The 24,952-nt window shown below is 39.6% G+C and overlaps 1 protein-coding gene across 1 annotated transcript in view; it reads left to right on the forward strand.

Annotated features, from left to right (window-relative positions):
- Nucleotides 1-2,576: 2,576 nt before the first annotated feature.
- CRTAM (cytotoxic and regulatory T cell molecule) overlaps nt 2,577-24,952 on the forward strand; it is a 32,122-nt gene continuing 9,746 nt past the window's right edge. The window contains exons 1-6 of the mRNA XM_049856929.1: nt 2,577-2,652; nt 13,339-13,548; nt 15,791-15,946; nt 17,496-17,636; nt 18,862-19,023; nt 23,524-23,604. Of these exons, the coding sequence (XP_049712886.1) occupies nt 2,604-2,652; nt 13,339-13,548; nt 15,791-15,946; nt 17,496-17,636; nt 18,862-19,023; nt 23,524-23,604 (799 nt within the window). The 5' untranslated portion in view covers nt 2,577-2,603. The remainder of the gene's footprint in view (nt 2,653-13,338; nt 13,549-15,790; nt 15,947-17,495; nt 17,637-18,861; nt 19,024-23,523; nt 23,605-24,952) is intronic.

Below are 24,952 nucleotides of genomic sequence, written 5' to 3' on the forward strand. Positions count from 1 at the left end.
TACGAATCATGGAGACATCATGTGGTACCAAATAGAACTGTTCCATAGAGTTTTCTTGTCTATATTGAAGCAGATTACTAGGCTTTTCTTTCGTGGCACCACTGGGTGCGTTTGAATCACCAACCTTTTGGTGAGTAGTCAAGTACAGGCTATTTGTGCCACCTAGGGATGTTCCATTTATATAAAACTCTAGAAAATGAAAACTAATCTATAGTGACAATAAGCAGACCAGTGGTTGCCTGAGGAGGGGAGTCCACGATGGGCAGGAGAGGGGATTATAAAGGGGCAGGAGGAAACAGTCGGGACTGATGAATATGTTCACTAATCTTGATTGTGATGATTTCACAGGTGTGTGCGGATGTCAAAATTTATCAAATTGTACACTTTAAATCCATGTAGTTCATTGTATGTCAGTTACATCTCAACGAGGCTGTTTTAAAAACAATTGTACCATGAAAGGTTCTGGGCCAGCCTTGGGAATACCCTGGAGAGCAAGAAACTCTTTTTTCAGGGAGCTCAGAGTATAGCAAGAAAGGCAGGTGCATATTCAACTGAAAGAGAATATAAACCGGAATAAAAACCACTGTGATAAAAAGAAACCATTACAGAAGCAAAGAAAAGTGGAGCGTTGACTTTTTTTCTGGGAGTATAAAGGATAAAAACAAACCCGTTGCCGCCAAGTCGATTCTAACTCATAGCAACCCTATCGGGCAGAGCAGAACTACCCCATAGGGTCTCCAAGTGGCTGGTAGATTTGAACTGCTGACCTTTTGGTTAACAGCCAAGCTCTTAAGCACTGCCCCACCAGGGCCCCAATAGAGGATAGTAACAGCTAACTCATACACAGTTGCATCCACTAAGTATGTTTACTCTTTTAATTCTCACAGCCACCGTATGAGTGGATGCTGTCATTATACCCATTTTATAGGTGAGGAAACTGAGGCTTTGAATCAAGATAGACTGGTTCCAGGACTCATGTTCTTAGTCTCTAGTTACTACTGCTTCCCTGAGAAGCGCCACTTTTGATCTGGGCCTTGGAAGGTCAATAGAATCTTTCCAGGAAGAGAAGGCCATTTTAGGCAGGAGAAGCTGTGTGAATCAAGCCACAGAGGCATGAAAATATACTGTGTATTTAAAAAAAATGACAAGCAGTTTTCTATGGGTATATTTTAGGGGGAATACCTGCATGGTACAAACAGTTAATGCGCTCAGCAGCTAACCGAAAGATTGGAGGTTCGAATCCACGCAGAGGTGTCTGGGAAGAAAGGTGGTGATCTACTTCCAAAATCAGCCATTGAAAACCCTATGGAGCACAGTTCTACTCTGACACACACAGGGTCTCCATGAGACTGTGAGGAGGCAGTCCTTTGGTCACGTCTTCCTCCCCCTGCTAGCATCTTAAGTCTTCAGAACAAACAACCTGCTACCCTCACCCCACCCCACCCCCTAGGCCTGATGTTTGTCAGCAAAGTTAAAGAGATACATTCCAGGCTGGTTCCAAGGTGTCTGACCATACCCACTCCTTGTATGGTCAGGTGGGAAAATCTACATTACACTCCATGTGGTAAGTCAGTAACTTAGGGAGAGACAATGGCTGAGGGAGGAACTTTGGAGGCCCTGCCTACAGCACCAGGTGGGAGCAAGCTTAGCAGTTTCCCAGTCGGCTTTAAGAAGGGCCTTGGAGACCCTCACCTAAGGCACAAAGTGGGACATGCACACAAGAGTTGTCATCTCCACCCAGACATCCTGTTGTGGCGTGCTGTGTGCTTCTTTTTGTAAGTAATGAAAGCTATGTTCCCTGTGCTAACGCTCTGGGAGCATCTCGTGTGTTCAGGCTCTGATATTCATGAAGGGATCATTATTAGCGATTGGCGTCCTCTTCCTAATGACAATTAAATATCATAACTGTTAATTTGCATAGTGTCTCTCCCACTAGGACCTACTGGTTGGATTATTTCCAGCCCAGAAAATCTCCTAGAAGGCAAAGAATTTACCATTCCTATTTTTTTTATCTAATCATATCATAGAACGGTTCATACCAGATCCCTGGATAGGTTGATGGATGGATGAATGGATAGATGGATAGGTGGAGAGATGGATTTTTTAAATGTGTAGATAAGTGAATGAATGAATTCTGCCCCTGGTAACCATGAAAAAATGTTGCCAGAATTATAAATATACTCACAAGAGTTAAGTCAAAATTATCTAGTAATTATAATTATCTAACAAACTAAAGACAAGTGAAAATAAGGTGAACATCACTCCATGGGGGCATTTTAAGGTATCTCCCATCCCTCCCTCCCAAAAAAAAGCCTTACAACTAGTTGACTTTACCAGTTCTACCCACATGTGTAGAATGGTTTTGCCACCAACACATCACTCACACCTCTCCACAATCGAGATGACACATGTGGTCTCCTGAATGTTCCAACTGGAGGTGTTGGAACAGCTAACTTAGAAGGGGGCTCTCAGAGAAGATGGGGGAGTTGATACCGATGATGTCACAGAGCTACTGCCTCTCACCCTTCAAAAGAAACCACTCTGCTCCATTTATGTCAGAATATAGAGGAAGTTGACGACCTGTCACAGCAGTACAGCCCAGTATGACTTGGTGGGCAGCGCTCAGCTTGCTGGCTTGGTTCCCCTTACAAGGTAAGCATTTAGAACTAATATTTTCTGTTTGTTTGCTTGCTTGCTTGTTTTGTTTTGCTTTTTCTAGCCCAACTAATGCTTTACCAAATCGACCTATCAGTCAGGCAACTTCACTGATGAAGAATGTCTTACAGAAGACAACCCAGATAAATGTGCTAAGACTTTGCAAGCCACACCAAAATCACACATCTGAGGGATGCTACTGCATTTAAGTTCATTTTCTTTTCAACCGCGAAAGAGCACAGAAAAGATCACTGTAGTATGTCTCTGTGTGATCTGTGTTAACACAAAACAGAACATGTTTATTAAGCTTCTTCATTTTGGGGGGATGTCAATTGAAGAAACATGGGTTTTGGATTGAAAAACACTTCCTAGCTCTGTCTTAGCCAAATAATTTCCCTGAAATTCAGTTTCCACATCTTGAAATGAAGAGAATAACAATGTTTGATTTACCAAACTCACTGGATTGTTATAAGGATCAAATTGAGTACAGTATATAAAATCCCTTTGAAAACGGTGAAGTGCTATACAACTATTAATTAGTTCAGAGGTAATTATGAGCCCAATGAAAACTTTCTGCTTACTTTTAAAGAGTCAGTTATACTTTATACTTTAATTATAATTTTCAAAATTTATTTGTTTTCATAATTCTAATGTAGCTTATGAAAATTTTAAAAATTCAGTAATCTTTTTAGCACAGGTCAAATTAATTAGTCTTACCCAAAAGTAATGGATGGGACTTGAGGGGTGGGAGAAGAGATGGGGAGTAGAGGGAATGGCTCCTCCTGTCCTCTTCTAACTCCCCATTGAGTCTCTTATTGCAAATTGTATCAGATTCATGCAAAAGAAACCATTCATAAATCCATTGCTTTCTTGGTGGGTGGGTGGGTGGGTAAGTGGCTGATTGGTTCTTTCTAAATACTGAATCTGTAGTTCTGTTTGACATAACGCACCTATCCTTCTAAATCTGAATTCACCATAGAACTACATCTGCAGGACACTATTTTTAAAAAAAGTGAATATCCTCTTTTACATAGTACTTCAATTTCCTATTTTATACACTTCAGTTAGTACCTTCTTTGGTCTCTGTACTGTGAGGCAATTAATGAGGATTCAATTTTTGTAATAAATAATATTAGTCTTCCTCAAGAATAGCTAATACATTCAGAAAGAGTACATTTAGACAGCTGAAATGAGAATGTTTTCAATTATCCCAAAGTTTAGAAGCCTTTAACTGACCCTAACTTTTTCAGAGTTTTAATTACTGAATCATAAAAATGAATACATTTTTAAATAAAAACGGATACATTTTTAAATAAAAACAGCAAAAGTTATAACATGTGATGACATACAGTAAACCTAAGACAAGTCTTTAGATACAGATTATTCACATACTGTTTATAGAGGAAACATATATTTATGGTGCCATGCATAGTGTTGAGTATTTTATGCTAATTACATTTAATCCTAGCAAAAATACTGTGGTAGGTATTAATAATACCCCACTTTACAGGCAAGAAAATTGAGGTTAAAAGCAGTTAGATAACCTGCCCAAGTTTTCACATCTAGTAAATGGCACCATAAATATCAGTCTGCAGAGCACATAGTAAATGTATTATCTCATGAAACTTTTAGTTAAATTGAGTCTGTGAGTTGGATTATGATAGAAAATGTGTTTCTTAATGTGGATCAGAGCTCTGGTGGCATAGTAGTTAAGGGCTTGACTGTTAACCAAAAGGTCAGCAGTTCAAATCCACCAGCCACTCCTTGGAAACCCTATAGGGCAGTTCTACTCTGTCCTATGGGGTCACTATGAGTCGGAATCGACTCGACAGCAACTGGTCAGGTTTAATGTGGATCAGAAGTTTGAAAGCCACTGATCTACACAATTTGGAAGATTCATTATTGAAAAATCCCAGCTTGAAAACTCATCCAAAGGGCCCCAGAGAAGGCATCTAGTTTCGCTCCACAGCTTTTGAGCACCGATTGCCCACCCCACCCTAGTCCTGTTAAGGCCCATCAGAGTCCCAGATAGGGTAGGAGCTGTCGATGTTGCTTTCTTGTCAGGAGAAAGGCAGCATTTAGCAAATCACCCGTGTTGGCAAAGCTATCAACTGTCACCTGCTTTTAGCAAATTGAGTAATGGGAAGATTGCTATACTTTCTTCTGAAGTACAGCTTCCATGGCTGCCAAGCATTTACAGATGTTTTTAAAAGTCCCACCATCTTGGAGCCTGCCCTCTTTTCAAGGCTACTACTGGAATTAATAGCCCTTAGACTAGGTAAAGAAATAAAATAAGAATGGCTAATTTTCCCAAATTCATTCTATTTACATACATCATGGATAATGAAAATGTCAAATCTACTAAATTTTTAACCCTTTAGTTTGGTTATTTAGCGGAGGGTAGGATCCAGAAACCACTAAAGAACAACTGAAAATTTAGTAGGGACCTGTTGGTCCTCCTTTTGACCAAGAAAGAGTCACTTGTTTTAAATGAGATACCTTTTTTAAAGCTATACTGGAAATAATTTGATTTCCACAAGTTTGAAATTTTCATACTTGTCATTTTCTCTACTGATTTGATCTTAAATTAATAACAACACCGTTTTGTAATGACCTGAATGGAAGCACATTTTGCTTAATACCTCATAATGGTTCTGTAAATAGGGCTCTAGCTTGAGAATTAATTCATTGTGTCTCTCTGGTTTCACCTTGGCTCTAGTCTTTATCATTCAGTATAACAAGTACATGACAGAGTTAGCATCTTATTAAAATATTTATTCCTGAATATACACATTTACTCATTTTTATCCATTAATTCAACCAATACTCAAAATCTTACTCTGTGCTAGCCCCTGGAAATATAAAATGGATGAATAGCAAACAACTTACCCATGAGGAGTTCATAATCTATCCAGAGACATGCTAATAACCAAATAATTATAAATTAATGTGCTAAGTGCCATAATGGAAATATATTGAAAGTCTTCGAGAATCTACAGGAAAGAGTAAGTCATTGTGAGGAAGAGGGAGACCAAAGGCTGGTTGGGAAGGCTTGACCAAAGTGATATAACTTGAGTCTTGAAGGATGATAACAAAGGCATTTTAGGCCAAGAGAACAGCATGGAAGAAGGCCACATGTCTTCTTAAGAGGGAATTTTTTTGAAAGAGCAAGTGGGCCACCTACATGGAATATCTGGAAGAGGGTACCAGCACAAGACACTGGAAGGTTACTTGGGAGTCAAGTCATCCAGAATTGTGGCCTGATTCCTACAGGAAATGGGAGCCACAGCAAACATTTTAATAAAGGGAGGGATGTGATCAAATTTATGTGTTTAAAATGTAATTCTAGAAGCAGTGACCATGATAAATTAGATGGAGGAGAAACTAGATGGTAGCTATTGCAATAGTCCAGAAAGAAAAGATGGAGCCCTCAACTAAGGCAGTGATAGCAGTAAAAAAAAGAGGAATAAATTGATTAAAGAGATGTTTTGGAGAGGAGGCTACAGTGCCTCTGGTTAGAAGGGGCTGGTGATGACATTAATTAACATGAGAAAATGCTGGGTTGGAGCAGGTGGCATCTCTGTGTTAGGTGTGCGTGGGGCATGGGGCACAGTAGAGATAATGAATGAGTTTCAACAGGACACGTCAAGTTTGGGGTCACTGCAGGACAGGTGTGCTCTGTTTTGGAGTTTTTGTTTGTTTTGATTTGGTTTTTCAGGGTTTTTTTTAATTGTGATAAATATATATATACCAAAACATTTGCCATTTCAACATGTACAATTCAGTGACATTAACTATGTTTATCACGTTGTTCAACCATCACTATTATTCATTTCCAAATTTTTCCAACATGCTCTGAAGTTTTTTAAATTTATTACATACTATAATTGGGCTATTCAGGCAAGAAAAAGAAAGACTATATTATTCTTTCTTCTGTCTGCCATGATGACCTCTAGTTAAAGTGTAGATCATACACTGTAACTCCCCAAATCTCGGAAACACCAAAGAACTGCACTGGTTTTTCATCTATTTGTGATTTGGTAGGTGGCTGTGGCTGCTGTTTGCCCTTCCGCTTGTGAGTCAGTCACATGTGCTTTGGCACGAACCCCTTCCACTGATGGGGCAATTAGTTCACGGGCCTGAGGTGGAGATGACGGTGAAGGTCACAGGTTCCATTTCCTTACACAGCCCTGGCTCAGCTGGCAGTCTTGTAACATACGGCCAAGTACAGATGAATGAATCCAGTCATGGAGCTAATGACCAAGCCCAGAAGTCAATAATCCAGGCAGTAAACATGACCTGTAGTCATAAGGGTTGTCCTCACCGGAGAAATACCACAGTCATTCGCTGTCAAGCTCTGTAGGACCAACTCTTACACAGCCATGGAGAGCTAATTTGCTAATTAGAACTCTGAAGCCTAGACAGGGAGAACTAGGAAAGAAGCACAGGGCCCTGGGGGTCTACCAGAAGGGCTAAGTGTGAATGCGATTATAGATGTATTTAGAGCCTAAAGGGAGGAAGTGGTGAGTCAAGAAGATATCCCCACCCCCTCCCTCTGACAAAAAAGGTGAAAGTTTGACTCCAAACTTATGAAAAAGAAAGGTAAAAGGATGAGTTCCAGCATAGCTCCCAATGGCAAGGAGAAGATCCTGGCAAACTTTGCCTGTGATGTTCCATGAAAGCTTAGGCACAGTTGTCCTCTTCCTCCACTCTTTAACAGTCAACATTTTTTTCCAACACTACAGCTTAGCAAAGCCTCAGCAAAATGGGTCTGTGGTTTCTCACTGAGGCTATTCTTCTTTTCTATGGTAATTTCCTGTCTCTAAATCAAACACGGGGCTACATGAAAATACTGCAAGGTAAATCGGGCTGTGAAGCCAAAAGCCATACATGGAGCAGAGTGAAGGAAACAAATAATATTCTACGACTCAAACTTGACCCTTTCCGCCTGAAACTATACCCATCTGTAGGTATAGTTTGTCTGGTCAGAAGCTTGATACTATATTCTCAAAAGGGAGAACAAAACACTAATCTTAAAAAACACAACTCTTTAGCCTATGCTAAGAAGCCATCCCATGTCTTCTCACAATTTTTAAGACATTGTAAGAATTAAGTGACACTATTCAATTCACAAACACGCATCCTGAAGAAAAGACAAACGATATATTAAAAAAAAAAATGATATACACATCTTTAAAATGGGAGACATTTATTCCTAAGCAGGCTGCAGATAAGTCTCACCATTCCCATCTTCCCAAATGTGGCTTCATGTCTAAATAATCATTTTACCAAAGGTATAAACACTGGAAGGAGCCCTTGGGGTGCAGTGGTTAAGCACCTGGTTGCTAAGAGAAAGATTGGCAGTTCAAACTCACCAGCAGCTCTGTGGGAGAAAGAGGTAGCAGTCTGCTTCTGTAAAGATGTACACTTGGAAACCCTATGGGGCAGTTCTACTCTGTCCTATAGGGTCACTATGAGTCTGAATCGACTCGGCAGCAATGGGTGTGAACACTGGAAAAACCCCTAAGTATTTCTGGCCCTGAAAGGTGAAATTAGGGCATGTTTCTTAATGCAGTCTAGGACTGAAAGATGCTAGTCTTTATTCTATCATTAATTCAACGTATAACTTTCTCCAAGTGACTTCTCTCTTGTATCTCAGCATTCTTATTAACAATAGGAGGGCAAGGCTATCTGTCCATTGCCTGCATAATATTCCATCCTGAGAACTGGCATTAAAACATTACTCTTCAGGCTCACACTGTGAAGTTTCTATAAGGAATGAATTTTAGAGAAACTTAAAACATAGTCGCTCCCCTCTAAAAACTTCAGTCTGTTTGTGAGAAGCAAGACAATGCACAAGAAACGAGAGTAAAGAAAGGATCATCACAATGCAATAGAAGTCAGACAGTTCAAGATTCAGATCATGGCTGGGAAGCTGCTTAACCTCTAAACCTTGGATTCCTCATCTGTAAACTGGGAGTAACAATAACTTCTTTACAGGGTTACTGGTTTTTGGCCTGAGTGGCTGGGTTTGCTGTTTGCTTCTGGTGAAGTTTAGGAAAACAATAGATTTGGGAGAGAAAATAAGGAGTTTGCTTTGTACTCAATAGGTTGGAAATACCTATTAGATATATCAATGGGGATATAGGATAGATGGTTAAACAAATGAGTCTGGAGTTCAGAGCCAGAGGTATCAGTCAGGATCACCAGCAAGATGAGATCATCTAGAAAGTGAGTGCAGACAGAGAAGAGAAGGGGCCGATGTCTGACCTCCATTGTATAGAGGACAGGTAGACGAGGAAAACCTAGGAGTCGAAGCTAAGAAGCAGCAGCAACCAGTGAGTTAGGAGGAGAATAAAAAGAGTGATATCTAGGAAACCAAGCAAAGACACTGTTTTAAGAAGCAGGAAGTGATCGAATGTGGCAAAAGTACCTAATAGGTTAGATAAGACAAGTGCTGAGAGTGGACCATTGGTTTTGGCAACTTGAAGGTCTTTGGTGACTTTGACAAAGAGCTGTTTCATGGAGTAAAACCTAACCCGTTGCCGTCGAGTTGATTCCAACTCACAGCGACCCTACAGGACAAAGCAGAGCTGCCCTATAGGGTTTCTAAGGCATGGCTGGTAGATTCAAACTGCTGAATTTTTAGTTAGCAGCCACAGATCTCAACCACCACACCACCAGGGATCCTTCAGTGGAGTAGTGAGGTTGAAAGCCTGATCAAGAGGAAGAGAGGAATAAACAAGTACAGATAAATCTTGAGAAGAATTTTGCAATAAAAGAAGGAAATAGGGCAGTAGCTGAAGGGGAATAGATCTTCCAGTTGTTTTTGTTTTTAATGTGGGAGAAATAATAGTATATTTGTATGCTGATGAGGATGATATAGTTAAAAGCAAAAAAGAAAAATTATGATACAGAGGCGAAATTGGGCAACACAGGAGGGAAATCCTTGAGTTTAAACAAAATGGGATTGAGTTCAGTGCCCCGGTGGGGAGACTGGCCTTAAATAATATGGCCAATCCATCCACAGTGATGGAAGTAAGGCAGATTATGCAGGGTCTAAAAGCAGGTAGATGAGATCTGGTGACAAGGGTAGGTTCCTTTTTTGAGCAGTACGTTTTGAAAGCAACATTGATATACACGTATGCAATTAAGTTAATGTTTCAATGGCAAACAACTTATTTGATAAAGAGAGGAGAGTAATTGAAGGGAATTTTATAATTCATCACATTATTTCTAACACACCTCTCCATTAAATAATGATACCCATTGCTGTCAAGTGGATTCCGGCTCATAGTGACGCTATAGGACAGAGTAGAACTGCCCCATCCAGTTTCCAAGGAGTAGCTGGTGGGTTTGAGCTGCCGACCTTCATGGTTAGCAGTCGTGGCCCTTAACCACTGTGCCACCAGGGCTCCTAAATAATGGTAGTGTGCCACAGACTGAGTGTGTGATGAACTCAACCCTTGGCACCTGAGGTCCAAAATAAAAAGCAGTCCTTATGCCTTAATTATCCCCTCCGTCTCTGATTCTCCTGGGCTGTCCCAATTACAAGTTCATTGTGACTGTCATTGCTTTGTCTATTAATGTTTAGTCACAATTTAGAATGTTAAATTACAAACACTCCTGTAACATTTGGGATGGAGATGTCTAAGAAAGAAGTGCTAGGCTTTGTCTTTTGACATTGACCCTTTCTATTTTTCTTAAAGCAGGAATCAGTTCAGCTCTTCAGGCAATTACTAGGCACTCTGTTGTTAGTTCGTTGCTCTATTACCAAGTAACAGTAGTTAATCGTGCTTACTATGCATTAAGTACTATTCTAGGTACTTCACGTGCTATTCAATCACCAGCCCAACCCTACGAAATGAGTATTATTATTTTTCATGTTTTTATGGTGAAAAAACTGAGACACACAAATTGCCCAAGTTCATGCTATTAGTAGTGGAGGAGCCAGGCATTTTGGCTGGAGGGGGTGCTTTAAACCCTGCATCACCCAGGGTCCAGGTTGACACAGGTGGAGGTTTCCTTATGCTCTGACCAGCTTGGATGACATCTGCGTCACCTGTTGCAGACGGGGAGTCATATTTTAAGAGGGACTTTAGTGACAGGTGTTGTAGTTGGGGAAGGATGAGGAAACAATAATAGAGCTAAAGATGTATCTTCTTTAATTATTTTACCATCATATGGAAAAGGCTTAGTCTATATCTTCAGAGGATGGAAAGATCAAAACGTAAAGTTATAGAAAGTTACAGGAAGGCAAATTTGACTCCTCCTTAACCCCATGCCCACCCCAAACACATGCCCTAACTTAAGGTATAGACTACTTCGAGATCCGGGTCTTGGCTCACTTTTTTGCTTGGTAGATTAGGAAGCCCCTGCTGAGGGGATACTCAGCCAAGCCAGGGACGCAAGCCATTGGATGCAGTTGGATGGTGGCAAGGCTTTCTCTGGAAGTCTTAGAAAATTAGATCGATGCTTACCCTCTCAATCCATGTGATTCTCACAGAAGCAGACTGATGTCCCTGAGAACCTACAGAATGCTAATTACTCATTGCACTGCAACTGGGTTTGGGGGAACAAAATGCTCTAAGCGTGGACCTGGGGGTCAGGAGAACTGTTGCTGGGGTCCTATCCCCAGGGAGTCTGATTTAATTAGTAATGGGTGCAGCCTGGGCATCTGAATTTTTTAAATCTCCCCCAGGTGATTCTAATGTACTGCCAAGGTTGAGAACAACTGCTTTCCCAACCTACCTAATGTAGACATCATGGGGTCACAGGAATAGGGACCAAATGGCTTCTTAAATCTTCATTATCAATAAAAAATCCCTTAGAAGAAACTCCCTTGCCATTTCGAAGCACCTCTATTAATATTAATCCTTATTAGTCAGGTATGGGTTGATGTTATAGATGAGAGTTTTCAGAAATGACCAGATTTAAGCAGAATTCCAGCCTTATGCCTCAGTGCTTTTTTGAAAACAAACTCTGCTTTTATTGACTCCCTGTGGTTCATTATACTATTGGCTGATGGTACGGGTATTTTTTCAAGGAAACTGCTTTTCCATGGAAGTCAATATGAATACAATACAATAATTCTGTGTTATTACTGCCAGAGGCTAGATTGAAATTGAACCTAGGAAGGGAACAAACAAAAATGTCTGCACCAATTAATTCCCAGAGCTCTCCAAAGCACTTCTCCTAACATTTGAAATTTATCGTGAGGAAATGTACTCTCTTCTTTTTTATTTTTTAAGGTTTAAGATGATGCAGTAAAATTCATTATGTTTGCTATTCATAATTTATAACCCCACAGTATTCTTGTGTTTCTGAAAGTGTTTTATATATTTGTTGATAAGAATTGTCCTCTGGGGGGAAAATTTTTTTTAATTTAAAGTTTGAAAAAGTACTAAACGACAGTAAAAAAAAAAAAAGAAAAAAAAAATTTTTTAAACGACAGTAGATACACCAAATCATTAGTAAAGCCAGTTTATTTTTCAATTGATTTTCTTTTGGAGGGGGATAGAATTGCAGGTGCTTAGAACCAATTATATATCATTCTCTGGGGGTTGTGATTCAGGGAAATTCGACTCTCGCATTTGCCTGGAGGAAGTGCTGCTATGGAATACTGGATTGGGAGAGATTTGAGAACATTCTCCCTCTGGTATAGAATCTCTTTTGCAGCCTCCTGACAGGTGGAGTTTAAATACTCCCCATGAAGGGCAGCTCTGTAATTCACAAAAGCACCGTGTGTTATAAAATTCTTTCTTAGATTCCAGAGTATTAACACTTGAAGGTACAAGTTACCCATTTTATAAGCCAAGGTCAGTAAGGCTGAGTTTTCTGGGGTTTGCTTGTTGTTGTTACGTGCCATCGAGTCAGTTCCAACTCACAGTGACCCTATAGGACAGAGGAGAGCTGCCCCATAGGGGTTTCCAAGGAGCAGCTGGTGGATTCAAATGGCCGGCCTCTTGGTTAGCAGCTGAGCTCTTAACCACTGCGCCACCAGGTGTTTGCTTAGGCAGGCCTATGTAGCTACATGAGCATGGACTTGAAGTCCATACACAGATCTGGGACAACTCCCAGCTCCATGACTTGTGTGACTGTAAAATGAGCAAAATAATTTTTCCTTTAGAAAATTAAATAAAATCTAGATAATATGGCCTGGCACAGTTCTGGCACATGTGATAGAGTAAGTGCCAAGGAAAATGTTAAAACAAACAAAAAAAAAATTGCCAGGGAGTCAATTCTGATTCATGGTGAACCCATGTGTGTCAGAGTATAACTGTGCTCCACTGGGTTTTCAATGGCTAATTCCAAGGCACCCTTAGGTGGACTTGGACAGCCAGTCTTTCAGTTAGCCCATCTTTCAGTTAGCAGCTGAATGGTTTACTCCACCAAAGGACCCAAATGCCCAACAGATGTTGTTAAACTTTTCCCTTTCTTTCTATCAAAACCTTCCCTCTTCATTCACACCAACTTCAAATGTCCGCTTTTTCAGGAACTGCCTTAACTGCTCCTACACACAGTGCTTGCTCCTTTCCTCACATATTTTGTATTGACTCATGTTTTGATTTATACAGAGAATGGGGATTAAATGACCAAATGAATGAATGAATGGTGTTGAGACTCAATCCCTGCCTCCTTACACTTGCCAGGCTGACCGTCTTCAATTCTCTTCCTATGCAGAGGTCTCTCTGAGTGACGTCACCAAAGCCTACACCAACCACAACAACAGCTTCATCATCAACCACACCAATGCCACGCTGATTGGCCAAACCGTTGTCCTGGAAGAAGGCCAGAGGCTTGTTCTAAGCTGTGTCGTTTCTCAGGCGAAGAACTACTCCCTCCAGTGGGTGGCCCCCTCAGGGTTTACCATTTTTTTTAATGACCATCCTGGTGAGTGAAAGGAAAATAAAATTGCACCACACCTCAACCTGAGGGATTTTCCAGACAGACAAGGTGGTGGGAGCCAGTGTGAGTCACCCAAAGGGTGGTCTCAGCCCACTTACTGTCACACACGCATCACATCCCGAAGGCTGCTGCTTTACACGTGGTTACTTTTTCTAACAGGAAGCCTGAAATGGAAACCCCACCAGAATGGTTTGTAAAAGGGGCTCATACGACAGAGAGCTCTTCCGTGCCTCTACCCTGTGTCCCACGTTCACTTTCTGACTGTGACCTTGAGACAACACAACGATTGGTGGCTGGGGTCGGGGGCAGGCTGACACCATCACCTCACATTTGGAGCCCGCTGCTTCATCTCTCATCTGAGCAACCCAAAGTCTCACCACAAAGCTCCGCTCCTTGACAGTCTTTCTCCTCCCGTAGGTCTTAACATGAAATCAAGATCACAGAGTAATAGGAATTGTCAGGATGCATTACTTTGGACAGAATCAGTCATTCCTCTCCTCACAAACACACATGAAATGAACCCTAGATGCCTGAGATGGGGGGAAAAAAAACCCTCACTGGTGTCAAGTAGATTCCGACCCATAGTGACCCTATAGGACACAGTAGAACTTCCCCACAGAGTTTCCAAGGAGCAACTGGTGGATTCAGACTGCTGACCTTTTGGTTAGCTGCCATAGCTCTTAACCACTGCACCACCAGGGTTTCCAAGGGACTCTTAAAAAGGCTATTGAGTTCATCTCTTTGTCTTCGGCAGCATTTTACTCCATTTATTATTCCAAACCCCCAAATACTTGGTAAAGTCGCCAGAACAGCAACTTTTGTCCTGTTTATAATGCAGACCTCTAAAGAATTTGACATTCTTTGAAAACATTATTAAATATTGATATTTTAAGTGTAAAATAACCAAATATATTATTTCGAGATAAATCTGCTATTATTTAATCCTAGGTTCCAGTAGAATAAGTAGAACTAATTGTTTAACAAAACTTCTGAGAAAAAAACATTAGTAGAGATGATCCTGTTTAATAAAGTTTTTGTTGTTTTGTTTTTGTTTTAGTAAACAGGAAAAAGCTGGCCATTCTCAGATTTCTGCAGCTGGGTGCCTTGATCTACTCAGTGGTCTCCACTGGGGGTGATTTTGCCCTCCAAGGGACATTTGGCAATGTCTGGAGATATTTTTGGTTGTTATAATGGGAATCTAGTGGGTAGAGGCCAGGGATGTCGCTACCAAAAAAACCAAACCCATTGCCGTCAAGTCAATTCCGACTCGTAGCGACCCTATAGGGCAGAGTAGAACTGCTCCATAGGGTTTCCAAGGAGCACCTGGTAGATTCGAACTGCCAACCTTCTGGTTAGCAGTTGAACTCTTAACCACTACGAAACATCCCTGAATGCGTAGTACAGCCCCCCACAACAAGGAACTGCCAGTTCAAAATGTCAACAGTGCCAAAGTTGAAACCCCTGAATTCTAGCTCACGTATATTACAGTGTCAAAGGCCTCAAAACCCTCGTTCCAGATAGGGAACAGCCTTCCTTAGTCAGCCACTCAAAGTAACTATTTCAGACTTGTTCATATTATGTACCTTAACAGTAAAAATAAAAACCACTCATTTCAGGAGCCTCTCATTTGCTAATTGATCTTCAACCTGAGAGAGAAATCTCATATATCATCAAGAGAAAGGTTTGTTGCTGGCTAGAACTTCCTGGGACTTTCCTCTTTGCCAAGCACCTAGAAGGATTAAGTCCTAATCTTTGGGAAATTTCAAATCATAACGAACTTTTTAAAATTAAAAAATAAAAGGCACCCAGCTGGAACAACGACTATCAGCCCGTTTGTCTCCCATTCATTGTGACAAGATGGCCTCAAATGAATCAGATTTTTCAGAAATAAATCTACTGGGGCATTTTTTAGAATATTAAAAAAAGTTATTCAAAATCCTCCTGCAACCTGAACCCCACACAAGTATAGTGTTCTTATTTACAAGCACAAATAACACAATCTGTTTATTTCACAGATCCCGGTATCAAAATTATTTCATTTCTTAAACTGACTTGGAACTCTTGAGAGTTCCAAGTCAGTTTAAGAAATGTCGCTCACACTCAAAATTTGAAGGCTGCTAAATCAAAGTGTGAAAATCAAGATATTCCTGTGAATACTAAATCCACTGAGAGTCTATATTCATCTGTATACCTTTCCTCATAACCTCTCTTTTTCCCTCTTGTACAGCTTTAAAAAACTCCAGATACCAACTTGTTCATCACTCAGCCAATGAGCTCTCCATCAGCTTGCCTAATATAACTGTGCAAGATGAAGGCACCTACAAGTGTTTGAGTTATAGCAACACTTCCGTGAAAACGATGGAAATAGAAGTGGCTGTGCTAGGTAAGTGTGGGGAAGCAAGTAAACCCAGTAAGGGAACGGTATAGTTATGGGCAGGATATATCATTTTTAAGCTTAACATTTTATGGAAAAAAAAAAAAATACTGCCAATAGCAAGGCATTTCCTAGCCCCCCTCTGCCATCTTTGGTTGAAAGGAAACAGCAGAGAACATTTGGAGTGTCATGCTTAGGACAAGTTCTGAAAAAAGCTTACAAAATTTTGTCTCTGGCATCAACTGACTTTCCTCAGGATAACTGAAAAAGAAGAGAGTTAGTATTTGATAAGCTTTGCCTCTGTGCTAGGCATCGTGCTATGCTCTAGGGAACCAAAGATGAATTAGGTACCATCTCTGACCATAAGGAAATCAAAACACGCCTGTAAATAAAATAAAACCCCATGACAGTAGGTATTAGGAGAGTATTCATTCAGATGTAAGGTGCCGGGTGATTTGCTCAGGCTCTCTGCCCAGCGGGAGTTCCTATCTTCTTTTGGGAGTGTATTGGTGTGGATAGGAAGTGACAGTCTCTTAATAGTCCGGGACTTACTCAGTCCTAGGAATGGTCAGTTGTGTCCGGTACAAGTTTCACTATCTTCACTTCCTTGTTTTTGTTTGTGTGTGTGTACAGATCAATTAAAATCCTTGTTTTTCATTAATCTGTAAATAACACAATCCCGCATATTACAAAAACGAATTTCTTAGACTTCTCTAGTTGAATTATGACAGCATGATACCTGCTGTAGTAAGGGCATGGTAGGAAAGTCACTGAGAAGGAGTGGCCTTCTGCGGGTTTTGAGAACCTATGGCGTTGCCTCCACCCACCCTTCCTGGCCATCCCAATGCTCAGCACACGGTCTTCTAATGAAGGGTTTAAGGGCTGAGTCCACCACTGGGCAATGAGCTCCTTGAAGGGCCATATTTTTTTCCTCTTTGTATTGCCGGCATCTAACACATCTAGTGCTTAGTTGGAGCTAGTGTCTATAGAATGGCTGGATGGCAGAATGGCTGAGTAAATAAACGTGGAAGAGTGTAGCTCGGGATCAAAGTGAGACGTTGAATGGGAAAGAAGGAAGCCTAACTAAAAAGATTTTCCAAGACAGGAGTAGGAAGAAGAAGGACCAACTGGCCCTTTGTAAGAGGGGACAAAAGTAATTCACATTGGGGTGAGTTACAGACTCATCAACATGTAAACCTGGAAGAGCCTTAGGGTTTATAAAGCACCTCTTTCTTGTCAGAAAAGGAAATTGATATACCCAGAAGTTAGGGGACTAACCCAAGTTCCTACAACTATTGGTGACAGAGGTGGGACTAGTTTTGGCCTTTTCAGGGACTAATCAAACCCTGAGTAACAAACATTTTGAATTCAGCCGAAAGAGCTTTGGGAGCACATAAAAGACCTTTAACACCACTGTATTCTAGAAAAAGCTCAAGTAAAAAACCTACCAGTGAATTAGACCATACCCGAGAAAAATCCTTAGAGATTATTAAGCTCCGTGCTTAGCTGAGATATGGAGACCAGGTAGTAAAACACTGAAAAATCCATTTTCTTCTAGCAACTCCTACCAAGGCGTTCATGGAAATCTCACTTTTCAAAGGTGAAAGTGAAAAACACGTTGTATTTAAATGCCACGCCAGGGGAAGTAAGCCCTCTTCGCAAATTACCTGGAGACTGAACAACGGCATGGAGTTCTCCAGTGAGTGCAGTAGTTCTTTGTTTTCCTTCCTACTTCCGTCTCCAAGGGATTTTCAAATGCTCTGGCGCCCTCTGGTGGCAGGATTGCCAGATGCCACCATTCAATGTTTCATCTGTTCTTTCCATCTATCTTTACAACCAATCCGTATTACGCCTTCATCTTGAAAGGCTGATAAAAAATCATTAGAAAAAAAAATTTCTTTTTGCTTAAAACAGGGTAGAAATTTAAAGTGGAATGTTGATTATGGCCTCTTAAAAATTGACAAAATTTCCTAAAACAAGAGGTACAATATAGCCTTCAGTCCTGAGCATAGTAACTTTTGAGCAGGCCTAAAGTTGAGAATACACTTAACATGATACGTGCAATTGGGACAGCCATGATCTTCCTTATATAGTGTACTGCTATATCATACTCCCAATTACAGATAAAAAATATTATGGTAACAAAGGATCTAGACGTGGAGCCATTTGATTGAAGCAGGATAACTATAATTAATTGTGATGTTTGGGAACTGTTTATAATTTGCTTACATTTCAATAGACATTCCATTTAATATTTATGTAATCATAGATACTTAGAGCTGGAAAGGACCCTTTACAGTTCAGAAAACTGAAGGCCAAGTGGAGTTTTACAGAAAAGACCTAAAACACAGAACCAATTTCCAGTCGAATGTCAATCTACTTCATTATAAAATCTCTCTGTTAATTTGCCTACATTCATGCAACCTAAATAATCTCTTGGGTCTTTGTGTCTCACAAAGCCATCAGGTTATCCTTCTTGCGTGACCACTATAAGCTCTGAATTTGTTTCCAGCAGCGAAGGGTTTGAAAGGAGCCCTGGTGGCACTGTGGTTAAGCTCTCAGCTACTAACCAAAAGGTCAGCAGTTCGAACCCACCAGCTGCTGTGCAGGAGAAAGATGTGGCAGTCTGTTTCCATAAAGATTACAGCCTTGGAAACCATATGGAGCAGTTCTACTCTGTCCTGTAGGGTCACTATGAGTCGGAATCAACTTTGGGTTTGGTAGTGAAGGGTTTGTAAACACCTGTTCACTCTCACTTGTCTGCTTCCCTATGTGGCCAGAGACAAACATACAAGGGAGGCTAGCTGATAGGAGAAGTGCAATGTTTGCCACCAAGTCAAAGCCACCGGTGTCTGAGAGAACCAGACTCTGCCAATAGCATTGCCTAATCACGACCTCATATACTTCTTTAAATTGATATATAGGTGGCAACTTATACAGTTTTGAACCTGATAGGAAGAAATCTGATACTACCAGCACCCTCGATGTATATACCTATGACGAAAACTCAACAGCGGACTGCCTTATCCGGCACCAAGGCCTACGAGGGAAGAAACTGATAATACCCTTCCGGTTTAAAGAGTTGGGTAAGAAGCAGTGACGTCATCAGGGGGCCAGGGTGGGGGGTTGCGTACCACACTGAGTGACACTGTCAGAGGGGGGTGACATAAAAATGACTGAGTATAAAATTTTTGTGCAGTGTTTCAGCAGAATTTTATGACTTTTTATAAAAATTTCCCCGTAGTTAGTTACAACAGCAAAAATATTTTTGTAAGCCGAGCTTACATGTGTCAATATACCTACGAGGCTAAAACTCGATTCCGATTTCCTTCTTGAAGCTTCTGACACCCTCTGTTCAAGGCTGTCATTATTATTCCCTTGCAAAAACACTTCCGATCACGTGGTTTCTTCTGCACCTGCTGCAACCATGTGCTGTTGTTTTTGTGGCTGCCAGTGTTTTTGTAGTAGCTGATTTTGTCCGTTTTTCTGGTGTTTTAGCTACAATATTGTGGCAATTAGTATTTGTGAAGGTATATCTATAACCTTTTTGAGAATGAAGTAGTCATTAATGAAAGAGAAGGAGTGAGACACAGGAATTACTGTTAATGAGTAACGTTGGGAAGAAAAACATTCTGTATGGTCCAGTAAGGGAGGAGGTCCATGGGGGGGTGACACCAACCCTAGTGACGTCAGTGGTAAGAAGAGGAAGGGATTCTTTAATCATTTATAATTTACCTGAATATTACACTATCAAACAAATTAAATTGAATGGGCAAAGTCCTTCAGAGTTAGATTACTATCAACCAAAATCTCCTTAATAGCAAATTGCTTTAATGATTGAAATTTTTCTCTCTGGGTCACAGGGTTGTAATTGTTCCAATGTTCCAAAGAAGCTCAGATACCCAGAAGGACCAGCCAAGCACCATATGTAAACCGTGTCGTGCTTGTTTTTTGATAATGGTATCTGGCATAACTTGACCTTAAATTGTTTTATTGTCGTCATATATTTGGAGAGACCAGATAAAGCATACTGCATCTTGGCACTTGACCCAAAAGGAGATAATGCTAAATTAAATCTAAACTTGTTCATATTATTTTATATTAATAGAAAATACTCATGCAGTCACTCAAGACATTACTCTTCATGGTTACTATTTAATTTTATAAGACTTATTTTTTTATGGCTGTTTTGAGGATTTTAATTTAACCATGTTAATAGTCTGAGCAGATCACCATTTAAAACATGAAATACTAAATGTGAAGAGAGCTCACCTCTATTTTCAGAATCTGTTCTATAACACCTTCTCCAAAAGTCCAAGAAAAAAGTTGTAAAACTGTATAAGACTCTTAGAGCCAAGGGTTTTCCTATAAAAAGTAGCAGAAATCATGAGTCATGTATTAGCACTTGGTAATTAGTAGGAGCTTTTCATGATTTTATAAGTTCTGCTCAGTGTTAAAAGAGATGCCTGAAGTACAAGGAATCACTCACATTAGGGAAGGAGAGAAATGTTGGATGATGACGCATTTACTGAGAAATCTCTTTTATTAAATGAAATAGCTGATAAGCCAGGGGTTCCAGTTGTTGACTGGCACGTCACGACTGGCACGTCACTGTCAGAAGGTTAATGCGCTCTGCCATGGGAGCTACTGCTGTGGTTATCCTGTCCTTCTCACTGCCACATGCTTTCCACAGGTCACTTTCTCATCAAACCAATAGTAAGTCTTGAGCAAGCTACATTAGAAGACTCAAGGACCCATAACCCACTGGACTGGGCTGTAATCTTACAAAAATATTCTTATCTCTTTATGATTCATTCCACCCCATCTGTGGAATGGGAGCGTAGGGCCTGTGGAGAGGATTACCAAAGGCAAAATAAGACTTTATCTATCAAATGTTTTCCAGAGACATTCAGATTCTTAAATAAGAGAACTAACAATGTGGAAAAAGTATATGTTTTGGCATTTCAGCCATTGTTCAAGTCATCTAAAAAATTACGACTGAGGGGAAAAATTGCAATTTCTCCTCATTTACAGCAATAGTTATACATGATTCACAATCACAGCTACAAAATGTTTCTAATAATACTAAGTTAAGACTTGACTTTCGTTTATGAGCTAGCCATAGATTATCTAGCATCCACAGTCAGATCACCAACAAGTATTCAAAGCAGAACTCCACTATCTGCTGTTGTTGGCTTCCATTTGTTTCTTCTTCTTATCCTTTGGTGAGCTACTACACTAACATACAGATCTTACAAAATACAGATGGAAAATATATTACAAAACTAATTTCCAATTAGTTTAAAAATCCCTGAGGATGCAAAAATTTAAAATGCTTTATAAATCCCTTAGAAGTAAACATTTCAAACACTTAAAAATACTTCTAAAACACCTTTACAAGTAAGGACTCTGACCCCTTCCATCTCCACACTCTCTGTGAGGCAGGACCTGGAGGAGATGAGGAGCGTATGAGCACCATGTCTGAGTACAGAGAAGAACCTTCTTTTAAAAACTGACAGTCTGTTGCTTGAAGGAGAATTGAACAACAGGAAGAGATTAGACGATCTTTAAAATGATTTATTTCATCTTTTTAGTATTACAAATGAGCAACCTAGTTTTCCTATTAATGATCTAGGAATGGAATAGAAAAAGGTTCGAGCAATAATAGTTCTCAAATGTTTTGGTTTCAGGAACTTTTACACTCAAGATAATTGAGGTCCTCAAATAACTTAGATTTATGTGTTTATATCTGTCAATACTTATCCACTAGAAATTAAAACTGAAAAAAAATTTAGATGTGTATTTATTAGTTAATTTAAAAATAATAAACCCATTGCACATTAATAAAAATCACATATTTTTGTGGGGGAAAAAAAGCATATTTTGCAACACCAAAAAAAATTAGTAAGAAAAATGGTATCGTTTTTACATTTTTGGAAATCCCTTTAATGTTTGGCTTAATAGAAAGCAGATGGGTTCTCATAACTTCTGCATTGTTTCTTGCAATGTGTTGCTTTGCTTGAAGTATATTTTAAAAATTCAACCTCACACAAATATACAGTTAGAAGGGATGAGTATTTCAATAGACTTTTCAGATAATTATGGATATCCTTCTTGGATACTACAGTACACCAAACTTGACAAGAAGTGGTTTCTTAAAGGTTGGTTGCACCATGGACTCTGAAGTTCTATCAAAATATTTTTCATGCATTAAAATCTATTGAGTTGCCTTGCCCTTCAAATGAATCTTTTACCCACGCGTGACTTTATAACATCACGCATTAGTCATTTGGAAAGTATTGGTTCACTGAGTTATGCAGATCTTTCAAATGTTGACACATCTTTATATCAAAAGCACATTCATGTTAACATCATCACCAATCTCATCAGACAAGTCTTAAATATTGGGAAGCTGTCAAGCGCAGGCTGGTGGTGGATACAAATTAGAAAATTCTAATTTTCCTATTGAGCACTTGAAATGTGGCTAGTGCAACTAAAGGGAAATATTTTTAATATTATTCATTTTTAATTAATTTAAATATTTAATACATGGCCTGTGGCTACTGTGTTGAACAGCACAGGTCTATGACATTCTGATAGAATAGGGAAGAAAATCATAACTCACCAGTATCCACCTAATCGAAACAACATTCATTCAAATTGCATCTATTTATCAGCTTGATTGAGAGGATAAATCAAAATAAGAACAAACTTTAGTTAAAAAAAAAAGTATATATATGTGTGTACATACACACACACTAGTTTTGTACATAAATATTAACTAGCTACATCAGCATAGTATACATTGTACTGAAAGATCTTAATTATTATTGATAAATTTGACTCTCTTTGTCTCCAGTACTTCCCTCATTACACTCTTCTTGTAATTTGCTCCCAGTACTTCTATTTAGCTAGCGTTTGAGCTTTTCCCTCTTTTCATTGTCGCTGCTTTCTTCTTTCCTCAATATTCCCTGGCATTTTTGTGGTCACAGAGCTCACTTTACCTTTATAGTCTGTATTACCGTTCCTCTAATGTTTCTGACTCATGTCAACCCCCTGTGTGTCCGAGTAGAACTGTGCTCCACAGGGTTTTCAATGGCTGATTTTTCAGAAGTAGATGGCCAGGACTTTCTTTCGAGGCACCTCTGGATGGGCTCCAACCTTTCAGTTAGCAGCTGAGCATGTTAAACATTGGCACCACCCAGGAATTCTTACTAATAAATAGGAAGGTAGATATGTGAAAGGGTAGACAGACAGACAGACAAATAGATGGATGGAGGAATGGACAAATGGATATAGATGGATACAGACAGACGTAGTGAATACCCTTTGCCTCCTGCCAAATGCCGCACACGTGAGGGTCCAGCATGCTGTACTCCTAAGCTAGGCAGGTTAGCAGATGGGCAATCAGCAGGCCACAGATTTCAAAACCAGAGCAAGAGCTGCAGAACGCACAGCTCTTAGGCTTCTGCAAAACCTCCACAAGCAGGTGACAGCCAGAGACATCCTTGAATCTGTTTTACGGAGCACAATGTGGGTAAAATTGCTGTCCGTAGTTGCAGAATTTTGCTTTTCTCCTTTCCTAGCTACCGATCAAGGGAACAGTGCAGATACTTGGGAGGCAAGTGCTCCACCCTCTCAATGCCCTCAGCGTTCCACTGGTACTGGTAAGTGTCTAAATCATCAATTTCTTTTGCTGTTAAAGCATGCCTCCTGGGGCAGGTCACTTTTCCAAATCTAATTTTTAAGAGTCTTTTATTTTATTTTATTTTAATTTTTATTAAAGACCACACAGGACCCCCTCCAACTGGCTCAAGCTTTATGGTGCTTGGAGGAGTGGTACATCAGGAATGGGGTAGGCTTCAGGATGACAGGATGCCTTTGCTCCTTAAAGGGGGAGAAAATATATATATATATATAAAATATACGTATTTAAAACATAATCTATATAAATATCTATAGATGCATATATATGTATATAGCTGTATGTTTACATAATAAATTTATATAAATATATATTCAATAAAAATACATATAAAGTCAAAGCCACGATAAGAAAAATACGTATTTTTTTTGCTGATTGTGACATTTGACCTTCCTTTGTAGTTTTAGTGTGGTAAAAATATATAGAACAAAACATTTCCAAGTCAACATTTTTTACACATACAATCCAGTGACAGTGATCACATTCTGACCATTTCCAGGGATGGGACTGAACTGTGAATGCAGGAAAACTTAGAAACCCACTAGATGATTAATTTGGGGCGATGATCATCTATTTATCTTTGTATTTTACTTAGCATGGTATCTGGCAATAGCAGGTGCTTAGAAATATGCAGAACAAATGAATGAACGAATGAAAAATGAATGAATTTGTTATGCTACTTTGAGCAAGACAGTTAGCCTCATGCAGAAAGGCATAAATTCCTGCACGCTCAGTTTCATAAGGTGTCTTTATAATAATTTCATTTGGCGGGATAAATCCTTTTCTGTCATCATCACGTTCATAGTTTTGAACCATATCCTATTTTTCATTTGATTTTGTATTCTGAACACTGGTGGTTTAGTGGTTCAGCACTTGGCTGCTAACTGGAAGGTCAGTGGTTTCAACCCACCAGCCCATGAAGATTACAACCTTGGAAATCCTATGGCACAGTTCTACTCTGCCCTATAGGATTGCAATGAGTCAAAATCAACTCGATGGCAATGGGTTTCGGTTTTTTTTTTTTTTTTTTGTAATATTTAAAAGTAAATGTTTGGGGTTTTTAAAACACTAATAAATACAATAAGTGCCATACAGTTGTTTGAATGGCAATGGAAATTGAAAATACTATGAAGTGGAACTGAATATCACTTGCTTGTAAAATCCAATTTTTTGAAAGGTGTTTAGAATCTAGTTGTCTTTAAATTGGTTTGGACTACTACTAAACAACTTAATTTTCTGCTCTGATTTTTCATATGTAGCATAAGATTTGAAAATACATGGTTTCTAAAATTCTTTCAGCTTTCCATTTC

Source organism: Elephas maximus, chromosome 17, assembly GCF_024166365.1.
Source record: "Elephas maximus indicus isolate mEleMax1 chromosome 17, mEleMax1 primary haplotype, whole genome shotgun sequence".
NCBI classification, from domain to species: Eukaryota; Metazoa; Chordata; class Mammalia; order Proboscidea; family Elephantidae; genus Elephas; species Elephas maximus.